We start from the raw sequence: 21,977 nt of genomic DNA, 5'->3' as shown, positions 1-21,977 counted from the left end.
ACCATATATCGCATTATTTACATATGATAATGATATTATTTTTCCTTTCTGATGATTGCATACTAAACTTCAGGCAATGACAAAAAAAAGGAGCCAAAAATGAACACTTAATCTTCAAAACTAAGCGCGCTGTGATTTTTTGAAAAAATTATTTTTTCCGCTTCCGCGCTCACTCAAAACCGGCTCCGGAATTCGTCGGAGTTTTTTATTTTTACCGCTTCAGCGTTTAAGGGTTAAGGACAACCTGTCCATGTAATGCATGCATACATTGCATCAACTTGCAAGTGTCTATATTATGGATGTAGTTTTCCTCCTTCCTCCCTTAAAGGTGTGGCTTTAGCTCTACCTTTTTTCAACATCACTGGCTACTGTAGCCAACCAGTGATCGTTTAATAAGCAAAGTTGCCAAAAATTTTATAATTTGAGTATGTGCAGCTGGAGGTGGGGTTGGTGTGGCATATCAAGCTAGTTTTTTGTTCTTTGCCCGGGTGATAAAAGTTATCTTTGTTTTTAATGCAAAAATAAGTGTTTGTTTGTTTTATAATGGCTAATATTGATTATCATAGTGATTCAGAAACAAGTGCTGATGATTTTGATAACCATAGTGAGCATGACAGTGATGATTATATCAGTGATAGTGACCTTTATAAAGACGATCTTGACATTGAACCTGTTGCTTCATCCTGGGCATGTGTTTATCCACCTGAAGGCATTGAATGTAGGATTGATTGTTTTTACCCAAAGAAATGTAGGTTCTTTTAGGGATTCCAAACTGCAATGCAAAGCCTATTGAATACTTTTCTTTATTTGTAACTAATGATATTACTGTATAGATATTTGTGTTCATGAAACCAACAAATATGCTGACAGATTTTTAGCTAGTAAGGAAGAGTGGGTGAAAGAGAGAGACCATCCATGAAGCAAATACAGAAAATGGAAACCAGTAACTCATGAAAGAAAAGGTTTTTATGTCTTAGTTTGCTCATGACACAGGACGAACCTCTTCAGCATTAAGTCAAAATATCAAATATAAATGCTGCGATTGGAAACAGTCTTGGTGAAAGCTTGTCAAGACCCGAACTGCCATTGACCGGTCCACCACGTCCACACATCACCTTTTTGGTGTTTATAAACACTCAAAGCAAAGGAAGAAAACAATTGTTTAAACGATAGTTCACTAATACATTAAGGAGGAGGAGGAGGAGGAGCAAAAACACCGAGAAACGATCGTAAAGCTACTTAACTTATGATGACACAAGAGTAAACATACTCAGCAAAAAGTTAACTTAAAAGTAAACAAGGCTGATTTAAACCAACAAAAGAAATAATATTTTTTTTTGTTAACCTAATATATTGATTTATGTTCAGGACGTTATTTTTATCCTAATGGAAGTCAGCATGGCTTTACTCATACAGTAGTAATGAATGTAATGGAAAAAAGCAAGCTTCTCAGTAAAGGTTTCCACCAAATTATTGACAACTTATACAAAGATTCCTTTGGCAGAAACCCTACTGACAGTAAAGGTTAAACCTTAAATGCCTTTTGGACGTATTATACGTCGACTAAAATTGTCTGTCGGGTGCTAATCGGACATACGGTACATTGACTACAAAAAGTTTTTTAAATATTCGCGGAAAAATAGTTATAGGCTTAGTTTGCAAAAAATTTGAAATCACACGCCTTGAGGGATGCTGGGAGTTCACGGATCAAGCTGTTGTTTTGTTTACAAGCGTTACCCAGGCGCACATGCGCAAATTTTTCTTCTCGCACTAAAAAGCACCAGAAATTCTTTCGTCACTTTGTCGTAATTTTTGCACCATTTTATATTAGCCGTTACATAGAGTTTTATACATGAAAATGTGCGCAATTTCAAGTAGAATACAACATGGTTGTAGCTTTTATCAGTTTTGAAATATTTTTATATAAATCACGACAAGTGCCAAAATTTCAACCTTGGGTCAATTTTGACGTGACTGAAATGGTCGGAAAACACAATTGAAAGCTAAAACTCTTACATTCTAGTAATATTCAATCATTTACCTTCATTTTGCAACAAATTGGAAGTCTCTAGCACTATATTTCGATTTATGGTGAATTTTTGAAAACACTTTTTCCTCACGTCCGTGCGGTAACTCGGCTGAAAATCTCAGAAATTCTTTTGTCACTTTGTCATAATTTTTGCACCATTTTATATTAGCCCTTACATAAAGTTTTATATATGAAAATCTGTGCAATTTCATGTAGAATACAACCAAAAACAACCCATGGTTGTAGCTTTTATCAGTTTTGAAATATTTTCATATAAATCACGATAAGTGCCAAAATTTCAACCTTCGGTCAACTTTGACTCTACCAAAATGGTTGAAAAACGCAATTGTAAGCTAAAACTCTTACATTCTAGTAATATTCAATTATTTACCTTTATTTTGCAACAGATTGGAAGTCTTTAGCACAATATTTCGATTTATGGTGAATTTTTGAAAAACACTTCCTTACGTTCGCGCGCAGTAACACGTCCGAAAATCTCAGAAATTCTTTTGTCACTTTGTCGTAATTTTGGCACCGTTTTATATTAGCAGTTAAATAAAGTTTTATATATGAAAATGTGCACAATTTCATGTTCAATACAACTAAAAATAACTCATGGTTGTAGCTTTAATCAGTTTTGAAATATTTTAATAAAAATCACGATGTGCCAAAATTTCAACCTTCGGTCATCTTTGACTCGTCCGAAATGGTCGAAAAATGCAATTGTAAGCTAAAACTCTTACATTCTAGTAATGTTCAATCATTTACCTAAATTTTGCAACAAATTGGAAGTCTCTAGCACAATATTTCGATTTATGGTGAATTTTTGAAAAACACTTTTTCCTTACATCCGCATGCGGTAACTCTGCCGAAAATCTCAGAAATTCTTTTGTCAGTTTGTCGTAATGTTTGCACCATTTTATATTAGCCGTTGCATAAATTTTTATATATGAAAATGTGTGCAATTTCATGTAAAATACAAAAAAATACAACTCATGGTTGTAGCTTTTACTAGTTTTGAAATATTTTCATATAAATCATGATATGTGCCAAAATTTCAACCTTCGTTCAACTTTGACTCAACCAAAATGGTCGAAAAACGCAATTGTAAGCTAAAACTCTTATATTTTGGTAATATTCAATCATTTACCTTCATTTTGCAACATATTGGAAGTCTCTAGCACAATATTTTGATTTATGCTGAATTTTTTAAAAACTTTTTCCTTATGTCCGTGTGCAGTAACTCGGCCGAAAATCTGAGAAATTATTTCGTCACAGTGTCGTAATGTTTGCACCATTTTATATTAGCCATTATATAAAGTACTATATATGAAAATGTGTGCAATTTCATGTAGAATACAACAAAAAAACAGCCCATGGTTGTAGCTTTTATCAGTTTTGAAATATTTTCATATACTAAATCCCAAGTGCCAAAATTTCAACCTTTGGTCAACATTGACGCGACCAAAATGGTCGAAAAACGCAATTGTAAGCTAAAACTCGTACATTCTAGTGATATTCAATCATTTACCTTCATTTTACAATAAATTGGAAAACTCTAGCACAATATTTCGATTTATGGTTAATTTTTGAAAATCACTTTTTCCTTACGTCTGCGTGCGGTAACTGCCAAAATGTCAGAAATTCTTTCGTCAGTTTGTCGTAATTTTTGCACAGTTTTATATTAGCCATTACATAAAGCTTTATAAATGAAAATGTATCCAATTTCATGTAGAATACAAAAATAAATAACTGATAGTTGTAGCTTTTATTAGTTTTGAAATATTTTCATATAAATCACGATAAGTGCCAAAATTTCAACCTTTGGTCAACTTTGACTCGACCAAAATGGTTGAAAAACGCAATTGTAAGCTAAAACTCTTACATTCTAGTAATATTCAATCATTTACCTTCATTTTGCAACAAATTGGAAAACTCTAGCACAATATTTTGATTTATGGTGAATTTTTGAAAAAAAAAACTTTTTACGTCCACGCATTATGAATTCATGCATAATTTTGTGATAATATTTTCTATGTGGGGCTTTGAATGTTTTACAATTTGTTATATACCAAAATCATTGCAATTTAGTGTACAACACAATGAAAAAAATTAACTCATTAGCTTTAAACTTTTTGCTCACAGCGCAATTTGTATACAATTATATGTGAAATTTTTTTTTTGCTGTCATATATTGCAATATTTATATATGATAATGATATTTTTTTCATTTCTGATGGTTGCATACTAAATTTCAGGCAATGACAAAAAAAAAGGAGCCAAAAATGAACACTTAATCTTAAAAACTAAGCGTGCTGTGATTTTTTGAAAAAAACTTTTTCCACTTCGGAACTAACTCCCGAACGCTGCCGGCATACGAGAGACACTTTGGTAAATAGTGGCTCGGCGTTTAAGGGTTAATGAACCTTGTGTGAAATCTCGAGGACGACTTTGCACAGAGTTTTCAGGGTTCATTAGATAAAACAAAAAGAAGAAAAAGTGCTAAACTTGTTAATGTATCTCCTATAGACTTGCTTTTGCTACATCTAGATGTTTTAGAAAAGGTCAACCAAGATTGGCCAAAGCTTTACCCCAAGTTTCCACTGAGAGTCCTTCAACCTCATCGGGAAATAATACAGAACACTCTCTGCAAATGAAGCCCTGGCATTAATTTTAGACTATTGGCTTTAAAACAAAAGCTATCAAAATCTGAGGAATGAAGCAATTGATAAAAAATCAAAACTCTTTCCTTCATATAACAATGTTCGTTCTGCAAAAGAAAAATTATTATTTTCTCCTCCTGAAGCATGGCTAGTTACCAACTATTCTACAGCAGTGTCCTTATAAGATCTGATAGATCATACAAGAAGGATAATCTCAGAAGCTTATGAGAAGGAAGTAGATTTGGAGATGGAGCAATTAAAATTATTATGCAAGGTGGGATTTGATGGCATAACAGGTCAAAGCATTTATAAGCAAGTACGAAGTGATAATGAGGAATGGGATTTTATGTCTGAATCCTGTTTTTTTGTTATATGCATAGTACCTCTACAGCTGAGTGGTGTTACAGAAAAAAATGAGGAAGTAGTTGTGTGAGAAATAGTAAACCTTCCTCTCCATTGTATTGTAGACCATTAAGGTTCAAATTCATTAAGGAAACTTCAAAAGACTTAGTGTAAGAAGAGCAATATTTAACCCTTAACGGATTGATCTTCGGGAGTAGTAATAACAGGTTTGGGGTGGTGGACGGATTGATCCTGTAGATAAACAGTATTATGCGCCATCGATTTGGAAAGAATCGTGTGGGAAAGAGATGCCAATACTTTTATAGCCCACAAAATACCTATAAAAAATGGCAAGCAACAACAAAAGAAAAAGCAAAGGTTCAGGAACAGAAATGCAGAATACAAAAAGCCTTCCATGATCAAACAGGGTTAGTGATAGATATGCGATGGAAATACCGTTAGGTTTTTCCAACTTGCTGAAACATCAAGTGAAGTTCTTGGACTTAGGATAGATTTGTTGAAGATTTTACACATCATCTTGTGTACATTATCATCTGGACTGGATATTAATGTCACAGCATTTAAATCCTTTTGCATAACCATGGCCAAAATTTATGTGGAAGAATATCATTGTTATTATATGCCTGAGCTTGCATAGGGTTCTTATTCATGGAGCTACTGTAATAGAGCAGTTCAGCCTTCTAATTGGATTTTACTCCGAAGAGGCACAGGAAGCTAAGAATAAAGATTTCAAGAAGTTCAGTCATTTTGCCATAAAATATCACACAAAACTAATGAAGATTTAATGCGACAGCTATTCTGCTCTTCATATCCCTTAGTAACATTCTTGAGGAACCAGAAAATGTATGTATCAAAGAAAGATCTGGCAAATGTTGCTTGACTTCTAATTGTTGAAGATTCTGGTAAATAAACTGAAGGGCACAAAATAACCTGAGACATACAATGTCACTCATGCTCACTTGGGGCTTTCATACTTGCGTGACTTCTTCAGAATCTATTCTAGTACTTCTTGTTATTTGCATAAATTTTGATATACTTTATATGAATTGTACCTTAAATTCTTAAATTAAACAGTTTGATTATTGAACTTTTGGTAAAGTTACTGCATTTTTTTGGGAAATCCATAAAATATTTTCAAATAAGGATGTATATTGCTTTAGTCTCCACCATTTCTCATATTTCCTTAATATATAGTGTGATCTCTCTCATGGCTGCCAAGACTGTTTGGGGTGTCACCATCCTGAACCTCGTCTTCTTGATGAAGTTGTTTAGCGTTTAAAGATCTATCACTGGCCTCCAATCGAGTGGCCTTTGGCACAAGGGAAATTACTGTAGAACACAGCTGAAGGATGTACAGGCAGTCCCGGTTATCAGCAATCTGGGTTTATGGTGCTTGTCTAGCACTGAATTCCAGTTATCAGCACTGATACATACCTAACAGCGATGCCATTAACTGGTTATCGCTGCCGATTAGCGCTGAAAATTACCGCTTTTTAATACTTTCAGGAGGCGTGATATCGTATCCCACTGCTGCCACCACATGTAAAAATCTTTTATTATTTCTTTATTTTATTGTTTGTCATAGTAACGTTTTGTTGCTTCTTACGTTTTGTTGCTTCTTATTGGAATTAGTTTTATATTTGCGTTGTCATTTCTTGCTTTGTATATTGTTAGTTGTTAAGAGTTTCATGAGGCTTGGGAAGTGACAGTGCAGTTTTCTTACTTCATTAACACACTAATAAAAATAGTACAGAAAATAAATAAGTTAAGTAGTGTGACTACGAATCGAAGTACTACTATGAGCCTTTCTGGAATCTGCTTAACCCAAGCTGGTGAGGCTCTCGGCTCTTTTCTCTCTTCAAGCCAGCTTTCTTGAAGGTTCTTCAAAGGAAAGTGTCCAGCCCCTCAATAGATGGGTAATTTCTTCTGTTCTGCCTTGTAGTTGTAGTAATTGGTTGAAGATTATTTAACGACGTCCCTTGGGTGTGATTAATTGACTTAATCCATCCTTCGTGAGTGGGACTACTGAAATCACTGAAAGTCTAAAGGTTCTGGTGGAGAGTTGAAAGGTCAGGTCACAGATGAGAAGGGTAGGCAGTTTTTAATGATTGCGCTATGATTATTCCGGCATGTGTTTTGACTACAAATTCTTGATACTTCCTAATCGTTACTTTCTCTCTCTCTCTCTTTGTCTGTCTCATTTCTCTATTATTCATTCTCTCTCTCTCTCTTTCTCTGTCTATCATTTGTCTATTAATGGTTCTCTCTCATTTCTTTTTCTCTTATATTTACGCTATTTCTAATTGATATTCTCCTAGCTATCGAAACATTACTGTAACAAACAATAAAATAAAGAAATAATAAAAGATCCTTACAGATTTTTATGCTCAAAATCTCTACTGATACCCATCCAAATAAGATCAATTTCTGCATTAAAAGTATTTTTGTCCCTAAATACCTCATTCAGGCCCACTATGCAGTGAGGGATGCCATTTGGCCCAAGCCATTGGGCCAAGTGGCAATTGCACAGAGCGGAATTGTCAGTAGTAGATGTCCTTTGGGAGGGAGCCTACTTCTGCTAGACTCCCTCCTCCTCTTTTCGATCATGCTTTCCTACACTTGATGTCCATCCAAGGCTGCCCGAAGCACTTATCTCTCCAGGAGGAAGTGAGGTGATGGACAAGGGTGCAGTGGAAAGGGAAGTACAGCAGGTCCCCGGTTATCGGCGGGGGTTTTGTTCTGATGGCTTGATGATAAGTGAAATCGCCAGTAACCAAAAATTGATAACTTTTGGTGCTTATCGGCATCAATAACCGGTTAATGGCATCTCTGTTAGGTATGTATCAGTGCTGATACTCTATTATCAGTGCTGATAACGGGAATTCATTGCTAGACAAGCACCATAAATCCAGATTGCTGATAACCGGGGACTGCCTGTACATCCTTCAGCGGTGTTCTACAGTAGTCTTCTTTGTGCTGAAGGCCACTAGCGATTGGAGGCCAGTGACAGATCTTTCAACACTAAGCTACTTCATCAGGAAGATGAAGTTCAGGATGGAGACACCCCAGACAGTCTTGGCAGCCATGAGAGAGAGCGACTTCATGCTGTATATAGAATTAAAGGATGCCTGCTTCCAGATCCCTATCCACCCTTTGTCCATGAGGTTCCTCCATTTAAGTCTTGGGGAGCAGGTATTCCCGTTCAAGATCCTGTGCTTCGGGTTGACAACAGCTCTCCAGATGTTCACAAGAAACTTGACTCGATGTGGGCTCATACTTGGGATTCGCCTGTTGAGGTATCTTGACAATTGGTTGGTCTTTGCAAGTTCCCGGGAAAGACTGGTTCGGGACAGGGACCGTCTTCTCAAGTTTTGTCAGAGCCTAGGTATAGTGATAAATCTGGAGGATTCTTTACGTGGGAAGGTGATAAATACAGTAAGCAATTTCGAGGGTTTTTCCATCACACCATAGGTTAGAGAAATTCCTTTTGAAGGGGGAACAACCAGTCCACCAGTGACAGGTTCTTCTGGGTCTCTTGTCTTCTCTAGAGAAGGTGGCCCCTCATGGGTGTCTTCACATTCAATCTCTGCAGTCAAGACTGAAGAAGGTTAGGGTGCTCTTCTGGAAGACTCCTAACCTCGGGGAGTGGAGCTCTCAGCACAAGCAACTCCATATCAACATTTTAGAGTTGAAAGCCGCCTTCCTGGGTCTTTAGGTGTTTCAGTAGAGGGTGGTGGGGAACTCTGTCACTTTGATGTCAGACAACACCACAGTGGTAGCGTATGTGAAAAAACAGGGGGCTGGTGTCTTGCCAACTTCATTCATTGACAGTCGAATTGCACCAGTGGCCAATCAACAACTTGGTGGAGCTCATTGCCAAGTACATTCTGGGCAAGAGGAATGTGGTGGTTGACAAGCTATGCCGTCAGAATAAAGTTAGGTACAGAGTGGTCTCTGCATCAGGACATACCGGACAGGCTATTCCATCAATGGGGAAGACCCATGTTAGACCTTTGTGCTATGTGCTTCAACAGGAAGCTAGAGATCTACTGTTCAGTAGTCCCAGAGCTGTTCACTGCAGTATAGGGTGCCTTTTAGTATCCTTGGGGCAGCCTAGAAGTGTACTAAGCCCTCCGTTCTGCCTGATCCGCCATTTCCTGAACAGAGTGATGTGTTCCAAGAATCTCAGGATGACCCTAGTAGCTCCTTTGTGGCCCCAAGCAGAGTGGTTCCCAGATCTTCTATCTCTTCTGTCAGCAGTGCCGAGAGAGATTACCCCTTAGCACAACTTTCTCTGCCAACCTTATGTGGAGAGGTACCACCAATCGGTATGGTCCTTATCTCTTCACAGCTGGAGACTCCAGTATCTCTTGCGAGCTAGAGGTCTTGCTTGCAGGGCAGTGGCTCAGATGTCCAGCTACCTCAGGAGATCTTCGTCAGCAGTGTACGAGGGCAAGGGGGCCATCTACTGTGATGGGTGTCATCAACAGGGTTTCTCTCCACTCAGAGCTTCTGTTCAGCAGATACTGGACTTTCTGATCTTTCTCAGAACAGAGAAACGTCTGTGTCTACAATCAAAGGCTACAGGGATGCTTGGCATTAGTTCTACGTCTGGAAGACGAACATCACGTCATCCTGGGAGATCTCTTTAAGTTGTTCAGGAGCTTTTAGCAGTCTTGTTCACTTAGGGAACTCATAATAAACCTCTTATGTGGAACTTTAATCTGGTTCTGAATAGTCTGACTCTAGCTACATTCGAATCCCTATGTTGATTGTCAGACAGGGAACTGACTGTGAAAAGTTTTCTCTATGGCTTTGGCTTCCTCAAAAAGAGTTGGAGAGCTCCCCTGGGGGTTGGGGGTCCGTAGCCTTTGAATGTGTCCTGCAATTCGTGGCTAAGACCCAAAATCCCTCGGGTCACAATAACAGATTTGCCTCTTTTTCTCTTTTCATTCCTTTCCTGAATGAATTTGTCAACAGTGCTCCTCAGGAGTTACTGTTTTGTCCTGTTAGAATGCTGCTTTGTTATCTAAAAAGGACTTGCCACCTAAGAACTGGGTATTGTTGGCTTTTTGTTAGCATGGGCCAAGCCAAGAAAGAAATGTGTAAGAATACCATTTCATTTTGGCTATGTGAGGTGATAGGCAAGCCTACTCCTCATCATCAAGTTCTGTCACCAATACGTTGCATGCAAGAGCACATAACATCAGAGGAATAAGTTCCTCTTGGGCATTTTAAGAAGAACTTGTCTGTTCCTTGGATTTTGAATACTGGTTCTTGGCTTCAGCAAACCACTTTCACTTCCTTCTCCTTAATGGATATTCCTCACAGATCCTTGGACACTTTTTCCTTGGGACTGTTGGTGGCTGCTCAGCAAGTTGTGTAGCTCATCCACTACCCTTGGTGGCACAGTTCATTTCTTGCTCAAGAGGAGAGTGAGGAAAAGAGAATGAGTGAGATTACTGGTCTCTTTCTTCTCCTTTTTTCCTTTCTTCAATACCTACGGGGGATTTGAAGAATAGACATATCATACGCTGGAACTGGCTTGATGCAGGTGAGTTCAATTGCTACAATGTTACAGCATTTTTTGTGTTCCATACAACTTATAGAGGAATGAGGACTGGTGACAAAGACTGCTTGTGGCAGCCATGGTTTGTTACTTGAACTTCCATGTATGCCATGAACCTGGACATGTTACATTGTTTACCCAGTGGACTAAGTTTCAGATACCCATGTATGTAATGTCTCAGAGGCTTAGGTCCTCTTCTTTAGTTCCTCTTCTTTAGTGTTCTCACTTCTAAGAAGAATGATTAGGTGTGCCAAACCTCCAGTTGGTTCAGGATTCTCATACCTCCCTCAAAGTGTGAGTCTATCCTAATGTTAAGATAGAAGGTTTGTTACGCATATGAACAAGTGAAAAATTTTCAACAATTTGTATTTTTCATAGCAAACAAACCTTAGGTCTTAACTTTGACTGCCACCTCTAGCCGCCCCTCATTATCCTGACTTGGAAGAAAGACTAAATGCGTCACAGGGTTCAAGTGTGGTCCACCTTATCTAGGCTTTAGATGCCAGATGCCACAGATTCCTTGCATATCCAATTTTTTATTGTTTTTGACTGATTTCCAGCTACCTGAATATTTATCCTAATGTTAAGACCTCAGGCTTGTTAGCTATGAAAAATACAAAATAATTGAAAATTTGTCATTTTACTATGATTATGTAGATTAATGCAAAACAACATATATTTTCTACCCATTAAACAGCAGATTAAAGAAATTTAAACTATTACAAAGTACTATCACATAGCAGTAACAAAAATTACTTCAGTACAATACAATTTACATTTTTTCATTGTATTTTAATTATTTTATAATTCATGAGTTAATGAAGCCATAATTCCCTTGAATCTTGATACTTCAAATGCTTGTGTCCAAGTTGCCAACTGACATGTGTTGGTTGGCATGACAAAAAAAATTTTTTTTCCCTTTTTCACTACATTGATCATTAGAGGGAACAACTACTCCACCTGTAAAGTTCTGGTGCTTTCCTGCCTTTTACACTACAATACATGAGAGTACAATATTTAGTGTGAAAATGCACACTGAAATGCTCCCTTTTAAATTGCAGATTCAGACATCTTTAGCACTGAATAAAGATAGTCCCTTGTTTTTGAAAATTGTTCATAAATAATTCTTGGCCTTTATTTACAGTTGTGCTACAGTAAAAAATTTGTTTACTGATGATGTATTAATTTTTTTTCAGATTAACTGTCCAGAAAGAAGGACCAAATAAAGGACGTGAATTTTATGGGTGTATGAAAGAACGTAATGTTCAGTGCAGATTTTTTAAGTGGGCTGATGAAGTAGAGGGTGATCAACAGAGTGGTTATGGTAATTACTCTACTAACACTGGTAAGATGTAGTGGCAAATTTCCTCATGATTCATAATTTAGTTCAGTATAAAAGCAATATTCGGGCTTTTACTATTATTTTTCATGAATTCTGAGTTCTTTTGGTTTCACATAGAACCCTTCTTAGTGACACACATAAATGGACAGAACTGACATTCTGTTCACAAGAATGATTTCAGGAGGTTAAAATTAGAATAAGTATCGAATTTATTTTATCTCATTCAGGTGACTGGGTGTACATTTACTGTATCATGCTGTTAGTTATACGTACAGTTGATTATTTGTTCCTACACATATACAAACCTTCAGTCTTTACATGAGGGATTTACTTGGGTTGTCCGTATAATAAGGTTTTCAAGGAGTTCCAGTTGCAAGGAACGCTGTTATGCAGGATCCAGTGACACTGGCGTGTAGCTTGGTCCCCCTCTCCCAGTCCCCCTACCGGTGAGCTGTCTGTGATGCTCAGACTTGGCTTGGCAGCCAGTAGAGATGGAGGTCCCACTCGCTTCTCCCGCCAGGTACGAATTACGCTCTGATTCGTTTTGTGTGTGCAAAATACACTGCACTGGTGGACATTCATTCCCAACTGTGTGAAGTCTGTGGAGAAAAGTGTATTAGCGTACAATACAAGCGCCAATGTGCAGAGAATTCAAAGACAGACGTCCATAACACATTTCAGAACTGGAGAGGAGCTGAAAGAAGAGGTTTAAACTACCTTCGTGGAGCGGCGGGAGAGTTCTACGATTCAGGCATAAAGAAGATGGTACACCGCATGCAAAAAGGCATTGATCTCAATGGCGATTATGTCGAAAAGTAGGAAAAAGTCTAAGCTTTCCAAAAATGTATTATTCAATGCCAATAATCATGTTTTTCATTGTGAAAAATCTTTGGGAACTGTCTTTTACGGACAACCCTCGTACTTTCAGTGCAAGTTGGGGTCAACCATTTAACTAAAATCAAGGTGGATATTGGTAGTTGTGTTGGGTTTTCCTGAGATAGAAACTATGGTTGGTGAATGAAGCAAGAAATGCAGAAGGTTTACACAAAAACTTGATTTCTTAAAACTACGGTATTACATAACTAATGCACAATCTTTTCAGTAACACTTGAAATTTGGGCCCCTTCACAGCACTAGGTATAAAAAAACCATATGTACACAATCCTTTATCCGAAATTCTAAAAACCGAAAAAATTTTGTGGAGAGTAGAGCGTCAGTTCATAAGGTTGGTAGTTTGGCATGCTAATGCCTGACCTCTGTCATTTGGGTGTATGCTGCTACTTAGATTATTTTTTTTTTTTTACTAAATCCCAAGAACTGACCTTAGAAAATCTCAATATTAATAAAAAAATCCCAAGATAATAAAATAATTGATCATATGCCCAGCCTTAGGCCTAAATAATTTCTCTCTCAGGAAAACTTACTGCTAATTTGAGTCTCTTTAATCAATAGATATTGGTACATATGCACACTGTATGTGTGTGTTCATAATGTTTTGAAAAATGTGCAGTACAGGTAACATCTTTGGAAGACAAAAAAAAAAAAATTGTCATACACATGGACTATAAAGGTTTTGACCAGCAGGTAAACAGAAGTGGATTAACACTAATGAACGGATATCTTGGTGAGTATCAATATTACATGTTGTCAATTTGGAGAAATCGGGTGGGAAAGAGGTTCCATTACTTAAATAGCCCATAAATTTACAAATGGTCTGCCCCAGCTCGCCAATTGTAGTTGTCTCATGAGGTAGTTGTGTACTTTACTTCAAGGGAGCATGTATTGCCTTTCTCACATGACATCTTTTTATATATTTGCTCATAAATACACCCAGGGCTTGCTGTTAGTTTTAGTTCATTTTTTTATGATAGTATGTCATTTATAATTGTAATTTTGCAAAGAAATATTAGAAAAAACATGTATAATCCAAATAAGTTATTGCATCTTCGATCTCAGTAAATTTACGTGAATATTTTTACAATAAATATACTCAGAATTTGTTACTTAATTTAGTTTTTATCTGTTTCTATATTGTGCAAGCTGTAATTATAATTTTACAAAATAAAATACTGCATACACTCGCATATCATGCGACTTTTGAAGACCTAATTTTGGAGCTAATTGTATGGGGGCCGCATCATACATGAGGTATAAAATTAGTGCATGTAATATTCACACTAGTGTCGTATGATAAAATACAAACAGCAATCAGTGTTTTGGTTTGGGAATCAGCATAGGACAATTGCAAGATAAGTTTATTTTGCTATATTGAACTCAAACAGAGCGATTTTCTCGCTTCTAGTTAGTGTAAATGAATCTCAAGATACTCTATTGATGTAGGACAAGGTTATTTTATGTTATACAAAGTCTTTTCAAGTTTGTATTATATCATATTGTGGTATGATAAAATACAAACAGCAGTCAGTGTTTTGGTTTGGAAATCAGCTTAGGACAATTGCAAGATAAGTTTATTTTGCTGTATTGAACTCAAATCAGAGCGATTTTCTTGCTTCTAGTTAGTGTAAATGAATCTCAAGATACTCTATTGATGTAGGACAAGGTTATTTTATGTTATACAAAGTCTTTTCAAGTCAAAATATCCTTGAATACATATTGGTGTAAACAAAATTTATGTTTTTTTTTCGTTAGTAGATGTTGCTGAGGGCATGTTTATTGTGTAAAAAATCAACAGATTGCGTTTGATATTTTCACTTGATTTCATCAGAATACTACAAGCTTTACATATTTATATTTTATCAGAGTGAATACAGCATACTGGCAGTCCCCCGGGTTACGACGGGGTTCCGTTCTTAATACGTAAGCCAGAGCATCATCAAAAATCCTAAGAAAACCTTACTTTTAATGCTTTGGGTGCATTCAAAACTATGTCAACTGCATTCTTATTGCATTTTTCATCAAAAAAACCTTCAAATAATGATTATTTTGCATTTTGGTGTCATATTTCTTGTGCCAGATCAGCATTGTAGGCGTCGTAAACCTGGAAATAATTTCTGATAAATGTATATTGAAAAACATGCGTCGTAAACCTTGAAATAATTTCTGATAAATATAATTGAAAAGTGTTGTAACCTTGGAACGTCGTAAGCCGAACCCGCCGTAACCCAGGGACTGCCTGTAATGTGTTCTTTCATGCCAAATAGTTTTGATTAAAACACATTTCTCTCAAATTTTGTTTACAGAGTTTTATCCATGTTGCTGATGCACAATAATAGTCATTAGCAGATGAACATTCTTTCCTCAATTCAGCTACAACTAGCAGCTTAATTTTAGCAGTATATGCCCATGCCGATCTTTTCTCCACAGCAAATGAGGATATAGTAATGTAAAAATATATCAGTCCTATTCTACTTAATGTCCTTTGTAGCATAAAATCGGTAATTGTTCCGACGCCTCAAAGTACTCTCATAAGAGAAACCTGGATTGTCAATCTGGCACCGACCAGAAAAAACCAGTTATTCCTCCACTCCCAGGCCAGGTAAATGCCCTGGGGGTCAAAGGCCATGCAACCTCTTGACCTGGACTCCAGTCCTTTCCTGGTAGCCGTCGCGTTCATGTGTTAGTTTGTCGTCCAGTTACCGGCCCGTTTTTTTTGTTTGTCCCTTTCAGTGTGTGTTACTTTTTCCCTCCATTGTGTGTGTGTGCGTCTGTAAGGGCATGAAAGCATCGCAATGTCGTTGCCCGGTCCTGAGGGTAGGGCGTGTGGAGCCTTTCTTTCGCCTGTGAAGATAGACCCCCACACCTTGCCCTTGTTCTCGGGATGCCACGTGTGATGAGTGTTTCATGGGCGGATCACCAGTGGGACCTGGCTTCCACCAAGTGGAAGAAGAAGCACAGGTCCCCCTCCAAGAAGGGTGCATTGGAGGTTGCACATAGTAGGAGCAGTAGCCGTGGACCCTGTAGTCCTACTCCTTCTCCAGCGCCCCTACAGGAATCGCTGACTCCGCTTCTGGAATCTTCCCGTCCCCTCCCAGCGAGAGGATCTAGGTGAGTTCATTGCCAGGCCCCCACCCAATGCGGGGCCTGAGGAGTCTCTTCTAACTCCACAGGTTGTGCCGTCTGGGGACTCCACGTTCCTGAAGGAATGTTGGTCCCGTTGCGGTCTTCAGGGTGTCCTGTCGATGGATGCCCTGGGGGCTGCGCTGTGCTCGGCGAAGGATTCCCATCCCGCAGCAGCTTGTCCCATTCCGAAGCGTGGTGCTCCTTCCGCACACACGGGAGTGCTCATGGGCCTGTCCTCTTCCTCCTCTGCTGTCCCTGCAACCTCCCCAGAAATTGGGGGGTCTCCTCGGAAGGAGTGTCGGAAACCGACAGAGTCAGTAGGGGTTGCCTCCAGTCCATGGTTGGGGACCCCCCTGAACCCCCGGCAGGTCCCCTTGAGAGGTGTTCTTGTTCTGGGACCCCTCCTCTTCTCTGGCTGGGGCTGCGGGGTGTTTGGGTGGAGCAGGGTTTCTGGGCAGTGTTCCCCTGGCGAGCGCTCCTCCCGGCCCGTTCCAGCCATCCTACCCTCTCACCCTGGGCCAGGAGTCGCTGTAGGAGGGACAAGAGGAGATACCATTCGTCAGAGGACAGGTCCTCATTGAGTGTCCCATGTAAGGCCTCCCATAGAAGATGTAGAACCAAGAAGAGCCGCCACTGCAGGAGGAGTTGAGCATGCTCGTCCTCCTCCTCCCCCAGACTGCTTCTCCTACTCTACCCATCGTAGCCGTGATTGCAGAGGTCAGAATAGGAACAGCAGCCACCAAGACGGGTCCCGCTGCAGGCGCCACCGCTCCCCAACCGTTAGGTCCCTGAGGCCAGCACGAGAGTTCATCGCCCCCACGATGGCTCCTTGAGCGGGGTGCTCCACTCGGCCCCGGGTTAGTCCTTCTGGGGTCTCGGTAGATCCTGTCCCAGTTCCCGTGGGCCATTTGGCTCCCATCAGTCTCGAGCCTCCGCTCCCCGGGCGGAGCACTTTGCCACCCCGTACCTTGGTCAGGGTTTGTCCCCTGTCCGGATGGTGTCCCATGACGGCCCCTCTGGGTCAGGCAGTGCCTTCCCCCCCCGGGGGAGCTTCAGTTCCCGTCTGAGGCTGCCAGTCGGAGCTGGCTGCCCCTCTCCCCTCTGTGCCTTTGGAGGACTACGAGGACGAGGCTTTCTTACAGGAAGGTCTCCAGAGAGCTTTGGAGGGGGCAAGGCCCCGCTGATGAGGGGTTCATCTTTAGGCGGGTACTAGGGATCATCAGGGGCAAGAACCACCTGGCAGAACCAGCCCCCCCCCTTGGATGCCGAGAGATCTCTTGCGTGGATCTTCTCTTTGGGGGGCAGCTGGAGTCCAAGCCCTCCCTGACCCTGCCCCAGGCCGCTTAAACGGTGCAGGCCCTGGCCCAGGTTGACCTGGTGATAGCAGGCTCCAAGAACTTGCTGAGATCCCATGAGTCCCTAAAACTCATCCCCTCTGCCAAGGCGTGACAGAGGAAGTTATACGCCCTGGAGGGCATGTCCCTGGCTCCCAAGTTGGTAGGAGGAGCCCTTACCTCCCTTACCCTAGGACTCTCGGAAGAGAAACTCCTGGTGGGTCCAGTCTCTTTTTCCCAGCAGGAGGCCACGGCTATGGAGGCCACAGCATGGACCTCAATCAGTGTCGCTTCTTGGCTCAACCTGTGGTCCGGGGTGGTAGCTCGTTTCGCCATGGACCACGACCTTCAGGATGAGGTAGAGCTGGCCCAGTTCAAGGAACTGGTCCTGTCAGGAGGAAGATCCATGGGCTTCCTAACGACCCAGCTGTTAACCCAGTGGGCCAACTGGATCCTAAGGAGGGATGGCGTCTTAGCTAAGCTTCCGAGGAGCTTGCCTGATAGGGGAGCCAAGGTCATGAGGAACGCCCCCAATGTCAGGCGAGTCCCTCTTCCTGGAGCAGTTGGTGGAGGAGTCCCTGGAGCGTTGAAGGAAGGCCAGCCAGGACTCCATCGTGTATAGGGCCTCTTCCTTGAGGCAGCCGGCTCAGTGCAGGGGCAGGAGCCCTCCAAATCTAGACAACAGCAGTGGTACAGGGTATCCTCCTTCAACAACCTAGAATCATCCTTGGGAGGTTGTGGAGCGCAAGGGTCACATCCCTCCATAGTCCCTTCCGCACCCTCCGCCTCTTTCAGAGTCAGACCTGCCGCCTCCCGGAGGGGCTGGAATGGCCGCTTCCGCAGGAGGAAGTAGGAGTCGAGGCCCCCTACCCTGCCAGTCGTCACAGATGGGGGTTGCCTCTTGAGTCATTGGCGGAACTGGATCTCGGGGCCGATCCATGGTCTGTTCAGGTCCTCAGGGACGATTACCTGATCTTCTTCTTAGACGAGAAGCCTCCCGACAGGGGAGCCCGACAGCGGGGCGTTCCAGCCTCGGGACCCCTGTCACGGGGAGGCCCTTCGACTAGAGGGTCTGTCTCTACTAGAGAAGGGAGCCCTCCAGCAGGTAGTGGTCCACTCCTTGGGATTCTTCAGTCGTGTCTTCCTGGTGGCGAAGGCCTCGGGGCGATGGAGACTAGTCATAGACCTGTCTGTCTTGAATACCTTCGTTCTCAAGACACCTTCAAGATAGACCCCCCAAGATCTGTCCTAGCAGCCCTGAGGGAAGGGGACTTCATGATGTCCCTGGACCTCAAGGACGCATAATTTCAAATCCCAGTGCACCCCTTCAGCAGGAAGTACCTTCGCATCAGGTGGGAAGGCAACACCTTACAGTTCAGGACCCTTGTGCCGACCTGGGCTCACAGGAGGGGGATCCGTCTCCTGTGGTACCTGGACGACTGGTTGCTCCTTTCCTCAAGGGAGCGCTTGGAGGAGCAGCGGGACGAGCTTCTGGCCCTCTGTGGGAGACTGGGCATCGTCCTGCATTGGGAGAAGTCCCATCTAGTGCCTACCAGAATGGTCTACCTAGGGATGAACCTGGACACTGTGAGGGCCAGGGCCTTCCCGTCAGAGGATCGGTTATCCAACCTCCAGAGAGTGGCATGTCCCTTCCTAGACAGTCCCCCCCAGCCAGTAAGGGATTGGCAGAGCTGCTAGGCCATCGCATCTCCCTGCAGAAGCTGGTACCCCAAGGCAGACTAAAGCTGAGGGTCATCCAGCGGAACCTGAAGGAGGGATGGGCGTCGGAGGTGGAGCACCTTCAGAAACTTTTCTCCCCCTCACAGGCCACGAAAGAAGCACTCCATTGGTGGTTGGATGGAGCAAACTGCTGCCAGGGAGTGCCCCTCTTGGACGTCCCTCCGGAGATGCTCCTGTTTATGGATGCATCAAAGGAGGGTTGGGGGGCTCACCTTCAATCAATAATGAAGGGGGGACGTGGTCAGAGCAGGAACAGCAGCTCCACATCAACAAGTTGGAGTTACTGGCCATTCAAAAGGCTCTACAGGCCTTCAAATCATTGTTAAGGGAGAACGGTGGCGATCAAGTGTGATAACGCCACGGTGGTGGCATACATCAGGAAGCAAGGGGGGCTGAAGTCGCGCTACCTTTGTGATCTGGTGGAAACCATCCTGGAGTGGACAGAAGGCATAGGAACCTCCCCCCTGACGGCAAGATTCATTTTGGGGAAAAGGAACGTGATAGCCAACGGGCTCAGCAGGCAAGGTCAGGTACTAGGGGCAGAGTGGTTTCTACACCCTGTAGTGGCGGCGGAGCTAATTGGGATGTGGGGCTCTCCCTCCATGGACCTGTTCACGACAAGCCGGAACGCCAAACTTCCGGTTTTCTGCTCCCTGGTTCCCGATCCGGCAGCAGCCTGAAAAGATGCATTCCAACACTAATGGGACGGCCTGGACTTTTACGCATCCCCCCCCCCCCCCCCCCCCCCCCCCCCCCCCTTGGGTTACTCAGACAGGTTCTCAACCGACTGAAGAACTCAAGGGCACGTTCATGGCCTTGGTGGCCCCCATTTGGCCGGACAAGGACTGGTTCCCTGACCCTCTGGAGCTAACCGTCCTAGGGCCTTGGGAGCTCCTCCACAGGCCGGACCTGCTAAGACTGCCCCACTTTGAGAGGTACCATGAAAGTCTGACACCCTATCCCTTCACAGGTGGAGGCTATCGAGCGCCTTCTGAGCAAGAAAGGCTTCTCCAATAGGGTGGCTTTGCAGATGTCGGGGTACCTGAGGAAGTTGTCCGTGGCCATCTACCAGGCCAAGTGGAAGGTGTTCAGTGCATGGTGCAAGGAGCGAGGCCTTGAACCCCTGCAGGGCAAGGTTCCTCACATAGCAGAGTTCCTGGTTCACCTGAGGCTCGACAAGGGTCTCTCCATAGCAACCCTGAAGAAAGTCCGGGCAGCGCTGGGCCAAGTCTTCTTCCTGAAGGGGATGGATCTGGGGAACTCCAGACACCTCTTGATGCTCATTAGGTGCTTCAAACAAGAGTGCCCCCCCAGCGCCGTGAGGGCCCCTCAGTGGGACGTGGCAAGAGTTCTAGACGCCCCGAGGAAGCCTCCGTTTGAGCCTCTCAAGGACATCCTGGACAGGGAGCTGACTCAAAATGGTTTTTCTACTGGCCTTAGCCTCCTCCAAATGGGTGGGAGAACTGCATGGTCTCTCACTCAAAAGGGTGGAAGGATCTCATCTTTAGATTTGTACCCTCCTTCGTGGTGAAGACCCAGAACCCCTCGGTTTTGGATGATAGGTTCGTGGAATTCTCAATCCTGGCCTTACCGAAGTCGGAGGACCCCAGGGACCTCCTCTTGTGCCCAGTCCGGTCTATGAGGAAATACATGCAGCCTTATGTTAGCGGCAGGGGTTCTGTTCCTGGCCGCCGACACTGAGCAATTTTCATCACCAAGTGATTTTAAAGTCTACAGCCGCCTTACACGTTCGGAGTACTAGACCAGTTAACAGCCCCCTAGGCCAGTCAAACGGCGCCAAAATCCTGCAATGGCACAAGAAGTAAAATTATATTTATGTAGTACAGTAGTATAGAATTTACTATACAGTAGTACTGTACAGTACATTATAGTCTTATAAATACAGGCGGCCTGCGGTTAATGGCGCAATCGGTCAACGGCGAATCGGTTTTACGGCTGTCGTCAAAAATATTCATTAAAAAAAATACGGCATTTTAAAGGTACTTTTACAGCACGATTTTCAGTTAACACCGCCGTTGTCTAACGAGTTCATACATTTGTAGAAATGCTATTCAGACCATAAAGGTTATGCAAATTATATTAACAAATTTTATGGAGAGTTATTACGTAGGTATTAGGGTAAAATATATGCCTCTGACGCTGTTCTATGCCAAAAATATAGTTACTTAAGTGGAAATCTAGCTATGGATGTGTCGATTTATAAATGTTCATGCTTTTGTTTAAAATGTGTATGAAAATGTATTACGTGTAAGGTATTTTTATTTCTGCACAGAAATATGATACAAAGGCAGCTTTTGAAACTGCCCTTCACGTTATCAAATACGATGTTTTTTCATGTTCTTTCTTGTAATCCGCCGCCTGCCGCTCTTCCGAAAATATTGATTTAAAAAAAGTGCAAATTAGCGATCGATGTGTCGATTTTATAAATGTTTATGCTTTTATGTTTAAAATGTGTATGACTATGTATTACGAATAAGGTATTTTTATTTCTGTGCAGAAATATGATAAAAAGGCAGCTTTTGAAACTGCCCTTCAAGTTATCGACTACGATGTTTTTTCACGTTTGTTCTTGTATGCCACCGTCTGCCGGTCTTCCGAAAATATTGAGTTACAAAGAGTGCAAATTTAGCGTTCGATGTGTCGATTTTTTAAATGTTTATGCTTTTATGTTTAAAATGTGTATGAAAATATATTTTCATTTTTGTACATAAATAAGATACAAATTAAGGCAGCCTTTGTAACTACACTCCAGGTTGTCAGAGGATGTTTTTTCATGTTCGTTCTTGTCAGCCACTGTTTCGAAAAATGCATGGTGTTATTTTATTATTTATGCATCTTTTCCATAAATCCTTTAAAAAGTTATACATTTATTTCTGTATCCAAGAATATTGTATGT

The 21,977-nt window shown here is 41.9% G+C and overlaps 1 protein-coding gene across 4 annotated transcripts in view; it reads left to right on the top strand.

Annotated features, from left to right (window-relative positions):
* Positions 1-21,977, top strand: part of LOC135216186 (DNA topoisomerase 3-alpha-like) — a 308,863-nt gene that overhangs the window by 279,534 nt on the left and 7,352 nt on the right. For all 4 annotated transcript variants that reach the window (XM_064251319.1, XM_064251321.1, XM_064251320.1 and 1 more), the window contains exon 19: positions 11,821-11,969. In XM_064251319.1, coding sequence (XP_064107389.1) covers positions 11,821-11,969 — 149 coding nt within the window. The remainder of the gene's footprint in view (positions 1-11,820; positions 11,970-21,977) is intronic.

The sequence above is a fragment of the Macrobrachium nipponense genome, chromosome 6 (assembly GCF_015104395.2).
Source record: "Macrobrachium nipponense isolate FS-2020 chromosome 6, ASM1510439v2, whole genome shotgun sequence".
NCBI classification, from domain to species: Eukaryota; Metazoa; Arthropoda; class Malacostraca; order Decapoda; family Palaemonidae; genus Macrobrachium; species Macrobrachium nipponense.
The sequence above is the reverse complement of the archived record's forward strand: the minus strand, read 5'-3'. Positions and strand labels throughout refer to the sequence as shown.